General features: G+C 41.9%; 1 protein-coding gene across 1 annotated transcript in view; it reads right to left on the reverse strand.

Annotated features, from left to right (window-relative positions):
• Window positions 1-718: 718 nt before the first annotated feature.
• LOC137324403 (3-oxo-5-alpha-steroid 4-dehydrogenase 2-like) overlaps window positions 719-13,581 on the reverse strand; it is a 32,514-nt gene continuing 19,651 nt past the window's right edge. The window contains exon 5 of the mRNA XM_067988637.1: window positions 719-2,956. Coding sequence (XP_067844738.1) covers window positions 2,890-2,956 — 67 coding nt within the window. The 3' untranslated portion in view covers window positions 719-2,889. The remainder of the gene's footprint in view (window positions 2,957-13,581) is intronic.

Here is a 13,581-nt window from a genome sequence, read left to right on the forward strand (position 1 = left end):
GATGTGAATGGGAATAGCATGCTGCAAGACTAACAATACCCCTTTTACTTTGGCATTTCATGTTATCTGCTTTATTCTAAAAATTAGAAAAGACCACAGGGTTAATTTCTAGAGGACTAGAAATGAAAAGCAGAGAAGTTATGTTAAACTTGTATAGAACCTTGATTAGACCACACTTGGAGTTCTGTGAACAGTTCTGGTCTCCATATTACAGGAAGGACTGAAATATGGCACTGAAAGTGCAAAAAAAATTTACAAGGATGATACCAGAACAGAGATTATACCCATCAGGAAAGATTGAACAGGCTGAGGGTCCTTCTCTAGAAAAGAGATGGCTGAGGGGTGACCTAATGGAGGTCTTTAAAATTAAGGGGTTTGATAGGGTAGATGTGGAGAAAATGATTCCGCTTGTGGGGGAATCCAAAACCAGGGGACATAAATATAAGATAGTCACTAATAAATCCAATAAGGAATTCAGGAGAAACTTCTTTATCCAGAGAGTGGTTAGAACATGGAACTTGCTACCACATGGAGTTTTTGAGGCGACTAGCATCGTTGCATTTAAGGAGAAGCTGGGTAAGTACATGAGGAAGAAAGGAATAGCTAATAGGGTAGATGAAGTAGGGTAGGAGGAGGCTTGTGTGGAGCATAAACCAGTTGGACCTAATGGCCCATTTCTGTGTTGTAAATTCTATGTACCACACTATCAGGCCATATCTTCCAGGTGAAACCAACAGTTGAATTTATTTGCAAGGAGTAAAATTATACAAGTAATAAGCATTACATTATTTAATTTACACACTTAAACTGCTCTGAAACAATTAGAAAGCTTAAGTCTGAAGAATAATCAAGCTCTGCATACGACATTTTTTTTTTATTCGTTCATGGGATATGGGCGTCGCTGGCAAGGCCGGCATTTATTGCCCATCTCTAATTGCCCTTGAGAAGGTGGTGGTGAGCTGCCTTCTTGAACCGCTGCAGTCCGTGTGGTGAAGGTTCTCCCACAGTGCTGTTAGGAAGGGAGTTCCAGGATTTTGACCCAGCGACGATGAAGGAACGGCGATATATTTCCAAGTCGGGATGGTGTGTGACTTGGAGGGGAACGTGCAGGTGGTGTTGTTCCCATGTGCCTGCTGCTCTTGTCCTTCTAGGTGGTAGAGGTCACGGGTTTGGGAGGTACAGTCGAAGAAGCCTTGGCGAGTTGCTGCAGTGCATCCTGTAGATAGTACACACTGCAGCCACTGTGTGCCGGTGGTGAAGGGAGTGAATGTTTAGGGTGGTGGATGGGGTGCCAATTAAGCGGACTGCTGTGTCCTGAATGGTGTCGAGCTTCTTGAGTGTTGTTGGAGCTGCATTCATCCAGGCAAGTGGAGAGTGTTCCATCACACTCCTGACTTGTGCCTTGTAGATGGTGGAAAGGCTTTGGGGAGTCAGGTGAGTCACTCGCCGCAGAATACCCAGCCTCTGACCTGCTCTTGTAGCCACAATATTTAGATGGCTGGTCTAGTTAAGTTTCTGGTCAGTGGTAACCCCCAGGATGTTGATGGTGGGGGAATTCGGCGATGGTAACGCCGTTGAATGTCAATGGGTGGTGGTTAGACTTTCTTGTTGGAGATGGTCATTGCCTGGCACTTATCTGGCGCGAATGTTACTTGCCACTTTTGAGCCCAAGCCTGGATGTTGTCCAGGTCTTGCTGCATGCGGGCTCGGACTGCTTCATTATTTGAGGGGTTGCGAATGGAACTGAACACCGTGCAATCATCAGCGAACATCCCCATTTCTGACCTTATGATGGAGGGAAGGTCATTGATGAAGCAGCTGAAGATGGCTGGGTCTAGGAAACTGCCCTGAGGAACTCCTGCAGCAATACTACCCCTTTCAACAAGCAGGTGGTCATTAGGTCTGGTTTAAGAGTTGGATTCTTAGCTTAATCACTATAGCACTGAAAATTGTAGTCTTTGATGTGCAAGATGGGCATTTTATTTTAAATTACCAGTTCCAATCAAACCATTCCTGATATTCCATAGAGGGTCTGATAAGTTTCAACCGTTCATTGTAATCGTTCTTTTTAAGCAAAGACCAGCAGCTATAAATCAATTTCCAAATCAAAGGCTTGTTTGTGTTTCTAACATACACAAGAATTAAATATGGATTTACTTTCATTTTGTTTTAATAGAAAAACATCTTATTTTCATATAATTTCAATTACAAAGCTCTCGTGAAAACTACCTTTTGTCCCTTCAAACCGCAGTCTAATGCATAAAAAGTTGTAATGAAATGATTATTCAGTTTACAATTTGTCAAGAACCTTGCTACAACGATCAAGTCATTTTTCTTCCTTAACATGTGCTTGTTGAAATAGTAAACAATTTTACAACACCAAGTTATAGTCCAGCAATTTTATTTTAAATTCACAAGCTTTCGGAGGCTTCCTCCTTAGTCAGGTGAACGATGTGAAGGAGCATGCCTGAACGATGTGAAGGCACCTGACGAAGGAGGAAGGGAAAAAGAATCAGTACTTTTGAATCGCTGTTGAAATGATGCATGCTGTGAAGGCACCTGACGAAGGAGTAAGCCTCCGAAAGCCTGTGAATTTAAAATAAAATTGCTGGACTATAACTTGGTGTTGTAAAATTGTTTACAATTGTCAACCCCAGTCCATCACCGGCATCTCCACAACATTGTTGAAATAGGAAAGAGCTCAGTAATAGTCTTTTAAAAATATAAAGTGAACAGTTTAAATTAGGTCATAGTAAAGGCACAAACAATGCTTTCTTTTAGCCTAGCTTACATTAGATTCAAAATATGATCTAAAGCTGATTTAAGCATACAAAATTTGAATATTTCAACATTGAGAAATGAGATGAATCAGAGCTTTCAATGGTTATTTCAAAGTAAAAAAGGAATTAAAGCTTTTCTAGACTTTGGGTAGTCTTGGAACTTCTCCACATAAAACCTGGAAAAACAAAAAATACAAATTTTTTAAAAAATTGTCCAGTTAAACCTTTACATTGATATTTTCTGGAAGGGAAAAAGAATCAGTACTTTTGAATCGCTGTTGAAATGATGCATGCTGAAAATAGTTATTTCTGCTGTGTACACTTATTCATTTTGAATTTAGTGTTCTGTGAACATCTTTGGATTTAAAACGAAGGCATGTTGGCTGCACTGGTCACAGGAATTTTGAGAACTTTCTAAAGACAGACTTGGTTATATAACACCTTTCACAACCTCAGGACGTCCTAAAGCACTTTACAGCCAATTAAGTACTTTTGAAGTGTAGTCACTGTTGTACTATAGGAAATGTGGCAGCCAATTTGCACACAGCAGGGTCCCACAAACAGTAATGAAATAAATGATCTGATCATCTGTTTTAGGTGTTGGTTGAGGGATGAATGTTCGTTAGGATATCGAATAGTGTCGTGGGATCTTTTACGTCCACCTGAGGGCACTTCGGTTTAACGGCTCATCTGAAAGATGGCACCCGAGAGTGCAGCACTCCCTCAGTACTGCAGAGCGTCAGCCTAGATTTTGTGCTCAAGTCTCTAGAGTGGGACTTGAACTCAACCTTCTGACTCAGGAGAAAATGCTACCAACTGAGCCACAGCTGATACAGGAGGAGTTATCTTCTCCCTCCCCAATTTTATATGTTTCCAAAAGCATAACTTCTTTCTGGGTATGCACAGGCACCAGGAACCATGTGATCCCTTGCTCAAGTGGCCATTCTTTCATGCATGAGCCCTGACAGAGTGTTGGTTGGCTATTTCATCACTGCGGCATTATAATGGGGCCTTTATGTCCCCACCCAACACACAACAGGAAAGACAGATCAGAAGCTCTAGTTGATTTTCCTCTTCCCTAACCCAGTGGTGCTGATGCTAATTTCAGCAGCTCCTATTGACACCATGGCTGAAACCAGCAAACTTAGCATAGACCAAAGATCAAACTTGGCATTTTCCTGGTCCGTATGGGCCAGCTACTCACTGGATAAGTGCGCTCAGCTATTGGAATAACCCCAGAAAACAGTATTAACTATTGGTAAAATGGAATTTTAGAAGCCAGTGATCTAATGGAGTGTACGTACATTGGAGCTTTTAACCATATAAAACTAAACACTAGAAACCCCTTTGTGCCCAAGTGAGTACACCGTTTAATCACTGCAAGTTGAGGTACAGTGAACCACCCCTCAGGTGTCCTGCCAGTCTTTTTCATATCCCCGTCAGTGTCCAGTCTCTGGGAAAGTTATTAAAGATTATTGAGTACGGCTGTAATGGGAGTACAATCACCTATTTTGTTAATGGTCACCTAGTGTTTTATCTTCATGAAATGAGGAACCTGTACAACATGTAAATCAAGGCAACCTATAGCTGCAAGGACTTGATCAAATTACCAGGGTAGAATTTGGTTGCCTGTGGTTGTTTATGCATATCAGTTAGTGCTTGGACATTGCAGATTTACCACCAAAAACAGTGTCTGCATTCCCACATCTTAAAATTACCATTGGATAATAAGTTAAAAGTAGCAAGCTTGTTTCAATATTTCCCCCACCATGCACTTAATTCAAAAAATTGTCCCCTGAGGTTAACAATGAACAATTACAGAAAATGGGTAAAGAAGTAGATGCAGGATGCCTAGATTCACTGAACAAGTGAATGTCCAGCATGGCGAAATGTTCACAGCAAGGTCGATATCTGGGATGACAAAACCCGCTCAGTCCCAGTCCCCAGCTCTAAACATGGGGATGCCATTGCTTTCAAAACCCCATTGCAGACCAACTTTAGATCCTTAGCATGTACACAAGTTGATCAATTCACAGGTTGAGGGGGAGTTGGTAATGCATATGTGGGCATTGCTAAAATGAAGAGATCATAAGACATGAACTTTAACAATGTTCCAAAAAAAAACATTACAGGATTGGGTTGCTTTATTTGGACTCATGCTGCCAGCTCCCAGTGAAGTGAAGGGAACTAATGCAGGATGTACAAGAAATCTGCTCCCCTTAACCCTACAGCAGAGAGGAAGGGCAGGTCTCAGAGCCTGGGGCCCCCGGGCAGAAGCGGGTGGACTATATACTGGAGCCGCATTTAGACAGAAAACAGGGTTTTCTGGGCAGGGATGGGTGGAAGGTATATTAAAAAAGGGAGAAGGAAAAGCAAGGGTTAGAAACAGAAGTACCTACTCTAAAGAGAGAACTGCAAAAGATAAAAAAGGAACAATTGGGAAAGACTGTATGGGGCTTGCACAGATAGCTTGATTTTTATTTTCATGATCTAACCACAACAATTTTAGCACACTTGATAGTGTGCTAAAATTGTTGTGGTTAGATCATGACTCCAGCTGCAGTGTTTTTGCCAAGAGCATCTAATAAGTATGGTTTCATAATGTTGGCCTCAACGCAGGAGTGAATTTGCATAGAAATGAAGCAAAGGAAGGGTTGTTGGCACTTAGCTTGATTTTTATTTTCTCAAAAATTGAACAAAGTGCCAACAACCCTTCCCTTGCTTCATTTCTATGCAAATTCACTCCTGCGTTGAGGCCAACATTATGAAACCATACTTATTAGATGCTCTTGGCAAAAACACTGCAGCTGGAGTCATGATCTAACCACAACAATTTTAGCACACTATCAAGTGTGCTAAAATTGTTGTGGTTAGATCATGAAAATAAAAATCAAGCTATCTGTGCAAGCCCCATACAGTTTTTTTTTTAAATTAGAATTTGTACAACATTTTCTTTAGCACTATACATCCAGCCATCCCTTAAAATGCCTAAATTGTTTGACTTAAAGTTGAAATATGGTTTGAATTGAAATAGATCCTTTCAATAGAATGGCATGGATTGAGAATAGTCTTCACTCACTGTTTGCATTTTTTGCCATAAAGAAGTAATATGACGTGAAGTTCGTCAACAAGGAGAGGCAATATAAACTAGAGGGCACAACTCTAAAAGGGGTACAGGAACAGAGAGATCTGGGGGGTGCACATGCACAAATCATTGAAGGTGGCAGGGCAGGTTGAGAAAGCAGTTAAAGCATATGGGATCCTGGGCTTTATAAATAGAGGCATAGAGTACAAAAAGCAAGGAAGTTATGAAGAACCTTTATAAAACACGGGTTTGGCCACAACTGGTGTATTGTGTCCAGTTCTGGGCACTGCACTTCAGGAAAGATGTAAAAGCCTTAGAAAGGGTGCAGAGGAGATTTACTAGAATGATTCCAGGGATGAGGGACTTCTGTTATGTGGATAGACTGGAGATGTTGGGATTGTTCTTCTTGGAACAGAGACGGTTGGGAGGAGATTTGATAGAGGTATTCAAAACCATGAAGGGTCTAGGCAGAGTAGATAGAGATAAACTGTTCCCATTGGCGGAAGGGTCAAGCACCAGAAGACATAGATTTAACACGATTGGCTAAAGTGCCAAAAAGTGACATGAGGAAAAACTTTTTTTAAAAAAAACACAGCAAGTGGTTAGGATCTGGAATGCACTGCCTGTAGGGGTGGTGGAGGCAGATTCAATCATGGCCTTCAAAAGGGAACTGGATAAGTACTTGAAAGGAAAAAAAAAAATCAGGGCTATGGGGAAAGGGTGGGGGAGTGGGACTAGCTGGATTGCTCTTGCATAGAGCTGGCGCAGACTCGATGGGCCGAATGGCCTCCTTGCGTGCTGTAACCTTTCAATGATTCTATGTTCAGCAAAAAGGAAAAAAAAATGTAAACATGCTCTAAAAGGGATGCAGAATGGAAGTTGAGACTAGAGAGAAGCAACTGGTTCCTCCAGTGCCCCCTTCACTGTTATTGCACCTCTCCCATATACCAAAAAAAGAGGGAAAGAAATTGTGAAGGAGGATGAGGAGTTAAACATGAGTCCTTTGACAGCAGACAGGATATAACGGACTCATGTAAAATCAAATGTAATGTATATCTAGGAGAATATAGAACTTGTACTTTATAAGTTAAAATCTGTCAGACTTTGTGTGAGGTGGAAACCAAGATGAAGAAACTAGTAAAAAGAGAAGAAAATTTAAGAGAAGGATTGCGAAGCAGGAGTCTTGTTTCAGCCACAAGAGTTAGGGAGGTTGAGAGAGGAAGTTAAAATTTGGACAGATGGGATGAAAGATAAACAAAAAGATGGAGGGACTTACACCACACCAGGCTTGGGTGAGGACACAGACTGAGCTTGAAATGAATCAGAACAGATTGGGGTTATGTCACAAACATCAGAAATTGAAATTTGGTTTAAGTAAAAAAAGGGTAGTCTATGATGGAATCAAGAAGGAGAAGGGGGGGGGCAGGAAATCACAAGCTACAGAATGTGTTCTTTTGTTTTCAGTGTACTGTCTCTAGAAAGCACTGAGGATAGGCTTTTTTTTGCTGTTGCAGGTTACAGCCCCTTTTTAATGCTTGTTATGTGTTTTCCTTTTGTGTAATGTTACAAAGATTTTGTTTAGCTGTGAAAGCAATTATTTCCATTATTTTTACAGTTTTTGGAAAGGCGTGCCTGAAGAACAAAATGAAAGACAATGTAATTTACTGGATTTTAGTAAGAACGTGCTACAATGATAATTTTATCTGCTCTGTCTTGTGTTTAATTTTGATATTGCTGAATTAAAGTTGGAGTTATTGAAGTTAACTAACCTATCAAATTGTTGAAACCAGACTTTTATAGTGGCCACAGTAAAATTCTGGTTCTTATTTTTAAAAAGTCTCAAATTCCAGACATGAGATTATGATGTATGAAAATTAATGTGATTGAAGCTGTATTGAGTATTGGTGAGTGTGAATTGATATGTAAGGAGTTAATGTGTGTAACTGAAATCAAAGAACAATATCTTGTTATCTAGTACAGGGCATCAATTTTGAAAATTGAGATAAGCATCTTGGTTGTACTGAAATGTGATAGCTGTCAGCACTCCTTTTATCTTGTGATTGGCTGTAGTCAGGAAAAAAAAGGTGACCAAAACAGAAAAGATTAAATAAAAGGATATCGTATCTCTATGACAAGAATTGGGAAATGTTGTGTCATTGGACTAAGTTAATAAATCTCCTTGATAGAAAGCACAAAACCTAGAACAGCTAGGAGAGTTGGTTAAGACACTAACCAAAGAAAATTGAAAAGTTATTGTCATGTTATGGCAAGGACAGGAAATTATAAAACTTAAACAATTAAAACCCAAGAGCGACCTCAACAAAAATTAGAGGTGGAAAATCAATAGCTCATACAACTGCGTCAAACTGAAGGTGCAAATAGGGCCAGAAAATTAGCACATAATGCCATGATAGGAAGTTCAGGATAAAATGTGGAAGGTAGATGAGTTAAGTAGTGCCCTACGAGGAGTTCCAAGCCAAAAACAGGACAACCAGTGTAGTGTAGTAGGAGCAGATCATACCAATTGTCAAAAGAAGATACAGGAACTGGAGGAAAAATTAAAGTCAGAGATAGGCACAGAGACAGGAGAGAATTCTTGAAGTTCACCCCAATCCTACTCTTCCCCAGCATTTCCCTCCCCCCCCCCCCCGTGTGGAAGCATAAACAGCTCAGCACCACCCCGTGAAAGTCAGGGACAGATGAAATGATGGTATGAGTCCTCTCCAGTCAAGGGAACCTTGCGTGCATTGCACCAGGACCCTCATGGAAGACCCCACTCCAAAGCACCCAAAAATATTGCTAGTAGTTACTGGCACGTCACATACTGTGGAATGAGGCACACTGTACCAACGATTTGAACTTCAAGGCACAATAGAGCTAGGGTGATTTGGAGGAGGAGATACGGGGAAGATGGTAGAGATAGTAGTCACAGTAGGGGATGTAAACACTCGCCACTCAGTAGTGTGGACTCAAACAAAAGGAGATAGGATGGTATCTTAGGAGTAGATTGGTTGGGGAAAAAGCAATGTGTTTGTGGCAAATAGAAGCAGACTCTCCACAAGGAGGGCTGCTGAAAGACCAGACAAATTCAATAGGGATATAAGGTCAATATAACCTAGCAGTATGCCTCAGACAGAGAATTTGATCAACTGTTAAAAACCTGTTGGACACAACACAGGAATGAATGCAACAGACCTGACCCACCCTGAATCCAAGATATTTATGGTCTTGGGCATTTCAAATGGATTCTGGTCCAGTCCTTTGACCAGTCAGTGCCAGTATAAATTTGCTTTCACCCTACGGGAGCAACAGTATATCTGGACCTTTTTACTGCAGGGATTTCACAACTCCCCTCCATTTTTCATTAGATGTTGAAGGACATCTTGAAGAAATTTTCTGACAAATTGGCAATAGTGCAGTACGTGGATGATATTTTGTTACATACCGAGACTACAGAACAACATTATGATCTGTTAAAAAGAAAAGATAGAAATGATTAGTGAGTGGATTAAAATTATTCCCAGAAAGGCACAAATCACCTGTGATCAGGTAGACTATCTAGGAGTGAGTAACTCTGGGGTTTAGAAAGATTACAACCTATAAAGTAGCTGCAACAGGACAGCTACTTGTTGGTCACTGAATGATTATTTATCTACCTGGGAGAAACAAGGGCTCACCTCAGAGGATGGAAAGCCATTACCCACTGCTGACCTCTTACAAGAAAAACTTTGGAACTGGCCCATATTTAAAAACATTTGGTAGCTATTGTAAAAGTAAAAGGCACATTCTAAAAACACACCATGGACGGCAGAAAATGGAAAAGCTGATTTATTGGCTAGAGCTTTCCAGCAGTGTGACGAGTGGTGGACCCCGCCCATTAGCGAGTGACTTCGGATGGCTCCTGTCCAAGTGGCTTGCGAACAGTTAAATTTGACAGATTTGCAAAGCTAGGATCCCTGGATCCAGCAGCTACAGGCTGTTGTACAGGCCTCAGGAATGTCTTAAAAACGGGGAGGACATCAGCCCTAGATGCTGATGAATTGGTACGTTATCAGAACTGAATGATCATCCCAACAGAACTCAAAAGAGATTGTCCGATGTAGACTCATCTTCCGCCAGACATCAGAGGGGAGAATGCTTGGTCCAACGACCGCTTGAATAAGAATTATCTTAAATAAATGCTTTAACAATTTGAATTTAATCTGCAACATTTGAAGACAAAAAAGGCCAGGCTCAAGTACTTTTCGATGAACAAAGGGAAATGCTATCACCCAACACGAATGTTTTTAAAAAAAACTTAAGTCATAGCTATGTTGACGCACACTGCGAGTTTTTTTTGAATCCCGTTTATTTTTCTGCAAAGAAGTTAACCCCTTCCAAGGGCATGGACATCTGTTTAATTCACCAAACAACAACCTTTGCATTTATTTAAAATAATTGGATATTTCCCCATGGTGACAGAATGAAATAATGAACTGACACATTAACCCCTTGGGCTCTCAAGAGCCACATGGATTTTCTGTGCTTTTTAAAAACAGGGGATCATGGTTTTCAGGACCACATGAGTGTTGATGGTGCAGGATTACCAAGAGTAATTCTTTGACATAAAAATGGCTTCACAAAGTTACAGAGCAACCTTTGCTGGAGAGGTGTTGGTGCAGGAAACATCCATTGGTGTTAAGAATTTAAGATCTTATCTGCAGACATCAAATATCACAGCATAGTGACATTTTGAACTGAGATTTAAAGACTTGGATTTTGAAAATTCAAAATTAGAGAAAGAAAAGCAATCAGCCTTGATCAAAACTCTTCTATACTTAAAGAATAAACCAAGTTGCTTGTCCTCTTGAAAACATTTTGATTTGTTTTGCTTTAACCCATTTATTTTCTGAGACAAAGTGCTTAGAGGGAGGGGGAAGATATATCCAAAAGTAATTACAAGCACTTCTGTGTCTACTATAAAACCACAAAGCCAGGACATAATGTGTTTCTGAAATTGGAATTGATAAGATAAATTGATATGAGTTGCAGTTCAAGCACTCAAATTGGGATAATTTACCTGTAGTTTAAAATGGGATAATCGAATTATATTTTAAAATAAGAGTCCAGGCTAAATGGTTCCTGTCCAATGCTGTGTATCAAGAAAGTATTTTGGGTGGGAATAAAATTGTACATTGACAAATCCTGTCAGTCCAACAATACTGCTGTCTGGAATTGGGGTAACTTTGAAATGATGGCATTGGACTCAGGCATAATGTGGCAGGATATTTTGGGAAACGAAAAGCAGTCCAAGAAGAATTTAAGTAAAACAAAAAGTATTGATATTGGACCAGACTGTAAATATTGCATTGGACAATAAAGTTCCTCCAGGGTTCATGAATGAGATGAAATGGTAATATAATGGGATGCGTTTTCAAAAACTTAACTTGTTGGCTGCAGCCTAACTGGTGGTCCCTTTAAGAGCTGCATGTAAGCCTGGTTTTACCCCGAGTGCAGCTGGCATATGCAAAGGGCCTAATGTCCGTTTCAGGTATAGGCACTGCACACCAATTTTTTGGCCTTAAAATGCACCTATGGTATTCACCTCAACTACTCCATTTGATAGTGAGTTTCACGTTCTAATCACTCTGGGTAAAGGAGTTTCTCCTGAGCTCCTTATTGGATTTATGTGTGACTATCTTATATTTATGACCTAGTTTTGGATCCCCCATGAGTGGAAAAATTCTCTCTACAACTACCCTATCAAATCCCTTCATAACTTTAAAAAGAACTCAACCTTCTCTTTTCTATAAAAGGAGGAGCCATAGTCATACAGAACAGAACGGACTATTGCAAAGAAGCATACCGACAACTGGACAACCAGGAACACTACAGACGGTTACCCGCAGATCCGACCAAAGAACACACCCACCAGCTCAACAAACTGATCAAGACCTTCGATCCAGACCTTCAAAGCATCCTACGCACTCTCATCCCACGTACTCCCCGCGTGGGAGACTTCTACTGCCTCCCAAAGATACACAAAGCCAACACACCCGGACGTCCCATCGTATCAGGCAACGGAACCCTGTGTGAGAACCTCTCTGGATACATCGAGGGCATCCTGAAACCCATCGTACAGGGAACCCCCAGCTTCTGTCGCGACACTACAGACTTCCTACAAAAACTCAGTACCCACGGACCAGTTGAACCAGGAACACTTCTCACCACGATGGACGTCTCGGCACTATACACCAGTATCCCCCACGATGACGGCATCGCTGCGACAGCATCAATACTCAACACCAACAACAGCCAATCTCCGGACGCCATCCTACAACTCATCCGCTTCATCCTGGATCACAATGTCTTCACCTTCGATAACCAGTTCTTTACCCAAACACACGGAACAGCCATGGGGGCCAAATTCGCACCCCAATACGCCAACATTTTCATGCACAAGTTCGAGCAGGACTTCTTCACTGCACAAGACCTCCAACCAACACTATACACCAGATACATCGACGACATTTTCTTTCTATGGACCCACGGCAAGGAATCACTAAAGAGACTACACGATAACATCAACAAGTTCCATCCCACCATCAAGCTCACCACGGACTACTCCTCAGAATCAGTTTCTTTCTTGGACACACTAATCTCCATCAAAGACGGGCACCTCAGCACCTCACTCTACCGCAAGCCCACGGACAACCTCACGATGCTCCACTTTTCCAGCTTCCACCCTAACCACGTCAAAGAGGCCATCCCCTATGGACAGGCCCTGCGAATACACAGGGTCTGCTCAGACGAGGAGGAACGCGATGGACACCTACAGACGCTGAAAGACACCCTAGTAAGAACGGGATATGACGCTCGACTCATCGATCGACAGTTCCGACGGGCCACAGCAAAAAATCGCATAGACCTCCTCAGGAGACTAACACGGGACGCAACCAACAGAGTACCCTTTGTCGTCCAGCACTTCCCCGGAGCGGAGAAACTACACCATGTTCTCCGCAGCCTTCAACATGTCATCAATGAGGACAAACACCTCGCTATGGCCATCCCCACACCTCCACTACTCGCCTTTAAACAGCCACCCAACCTCAAACAGACCATCGTTCGCAGCAAATTACCTAGCTTTCAAGAGAACAGCGTCCACGACACCACACAACCCTGCCACGGTAACCTCTGCAAGACGTGCCAGATCATCGACACAGATACCACCATCACACAAGAGGACACCACCCACCAGGTGCATGGTTCATACTCCTGTGACTCGGCCAACGTTGTCTACCTCATACGTTGCAGGAAAGGATGCCCCAGAGCATGGTACATTGGCGAGACCATGCAGACGCTGCGACAACGGATGAACGGACACCGCGCAACAATCGCCAAACAGGAGGGTTCCCTCCCAGTCGGGGAACACTTCAGCAGTCATGGACATTCATCCACCGACCTTCGGGTAAGCGTACTCCAAGGCGGCCTTCGAGACACACGACAACGCAAAATCGTTGAGCAGAAATTGATAGCCAAGTTCCGCACCCATGAGGACGGCCTCAACCGGGATCTTGGGTTCATGTCACGCTACACGTTACCCCACCAGCGAACAAATGTTATCTGTTTTTAATATAATGGGTCAGTTGCTGTCTTTTCTATGTTTCTACCTCTCTATCTCTGTTTTTTTTTGGTGATTTGTATATTCTGTGAGACCTGGCAGGTAACACCTGTCTG

This window comes from Heptranchias perlo, chromosome 8 (genome assembly GCF_035084215.1).
Source record: "Heptranchias perlo isolate sHepPer1 chromosome 8, sHepPer1.hap1, whole genome shotgun sequence".
Classification (NCBI taxonomy): Eukaryota; Metazoa; Chordata; class Chondrichthyes; order Hexanchiformes; family Hexanchidae; genus Heptranchias; species Heptranchias perlo.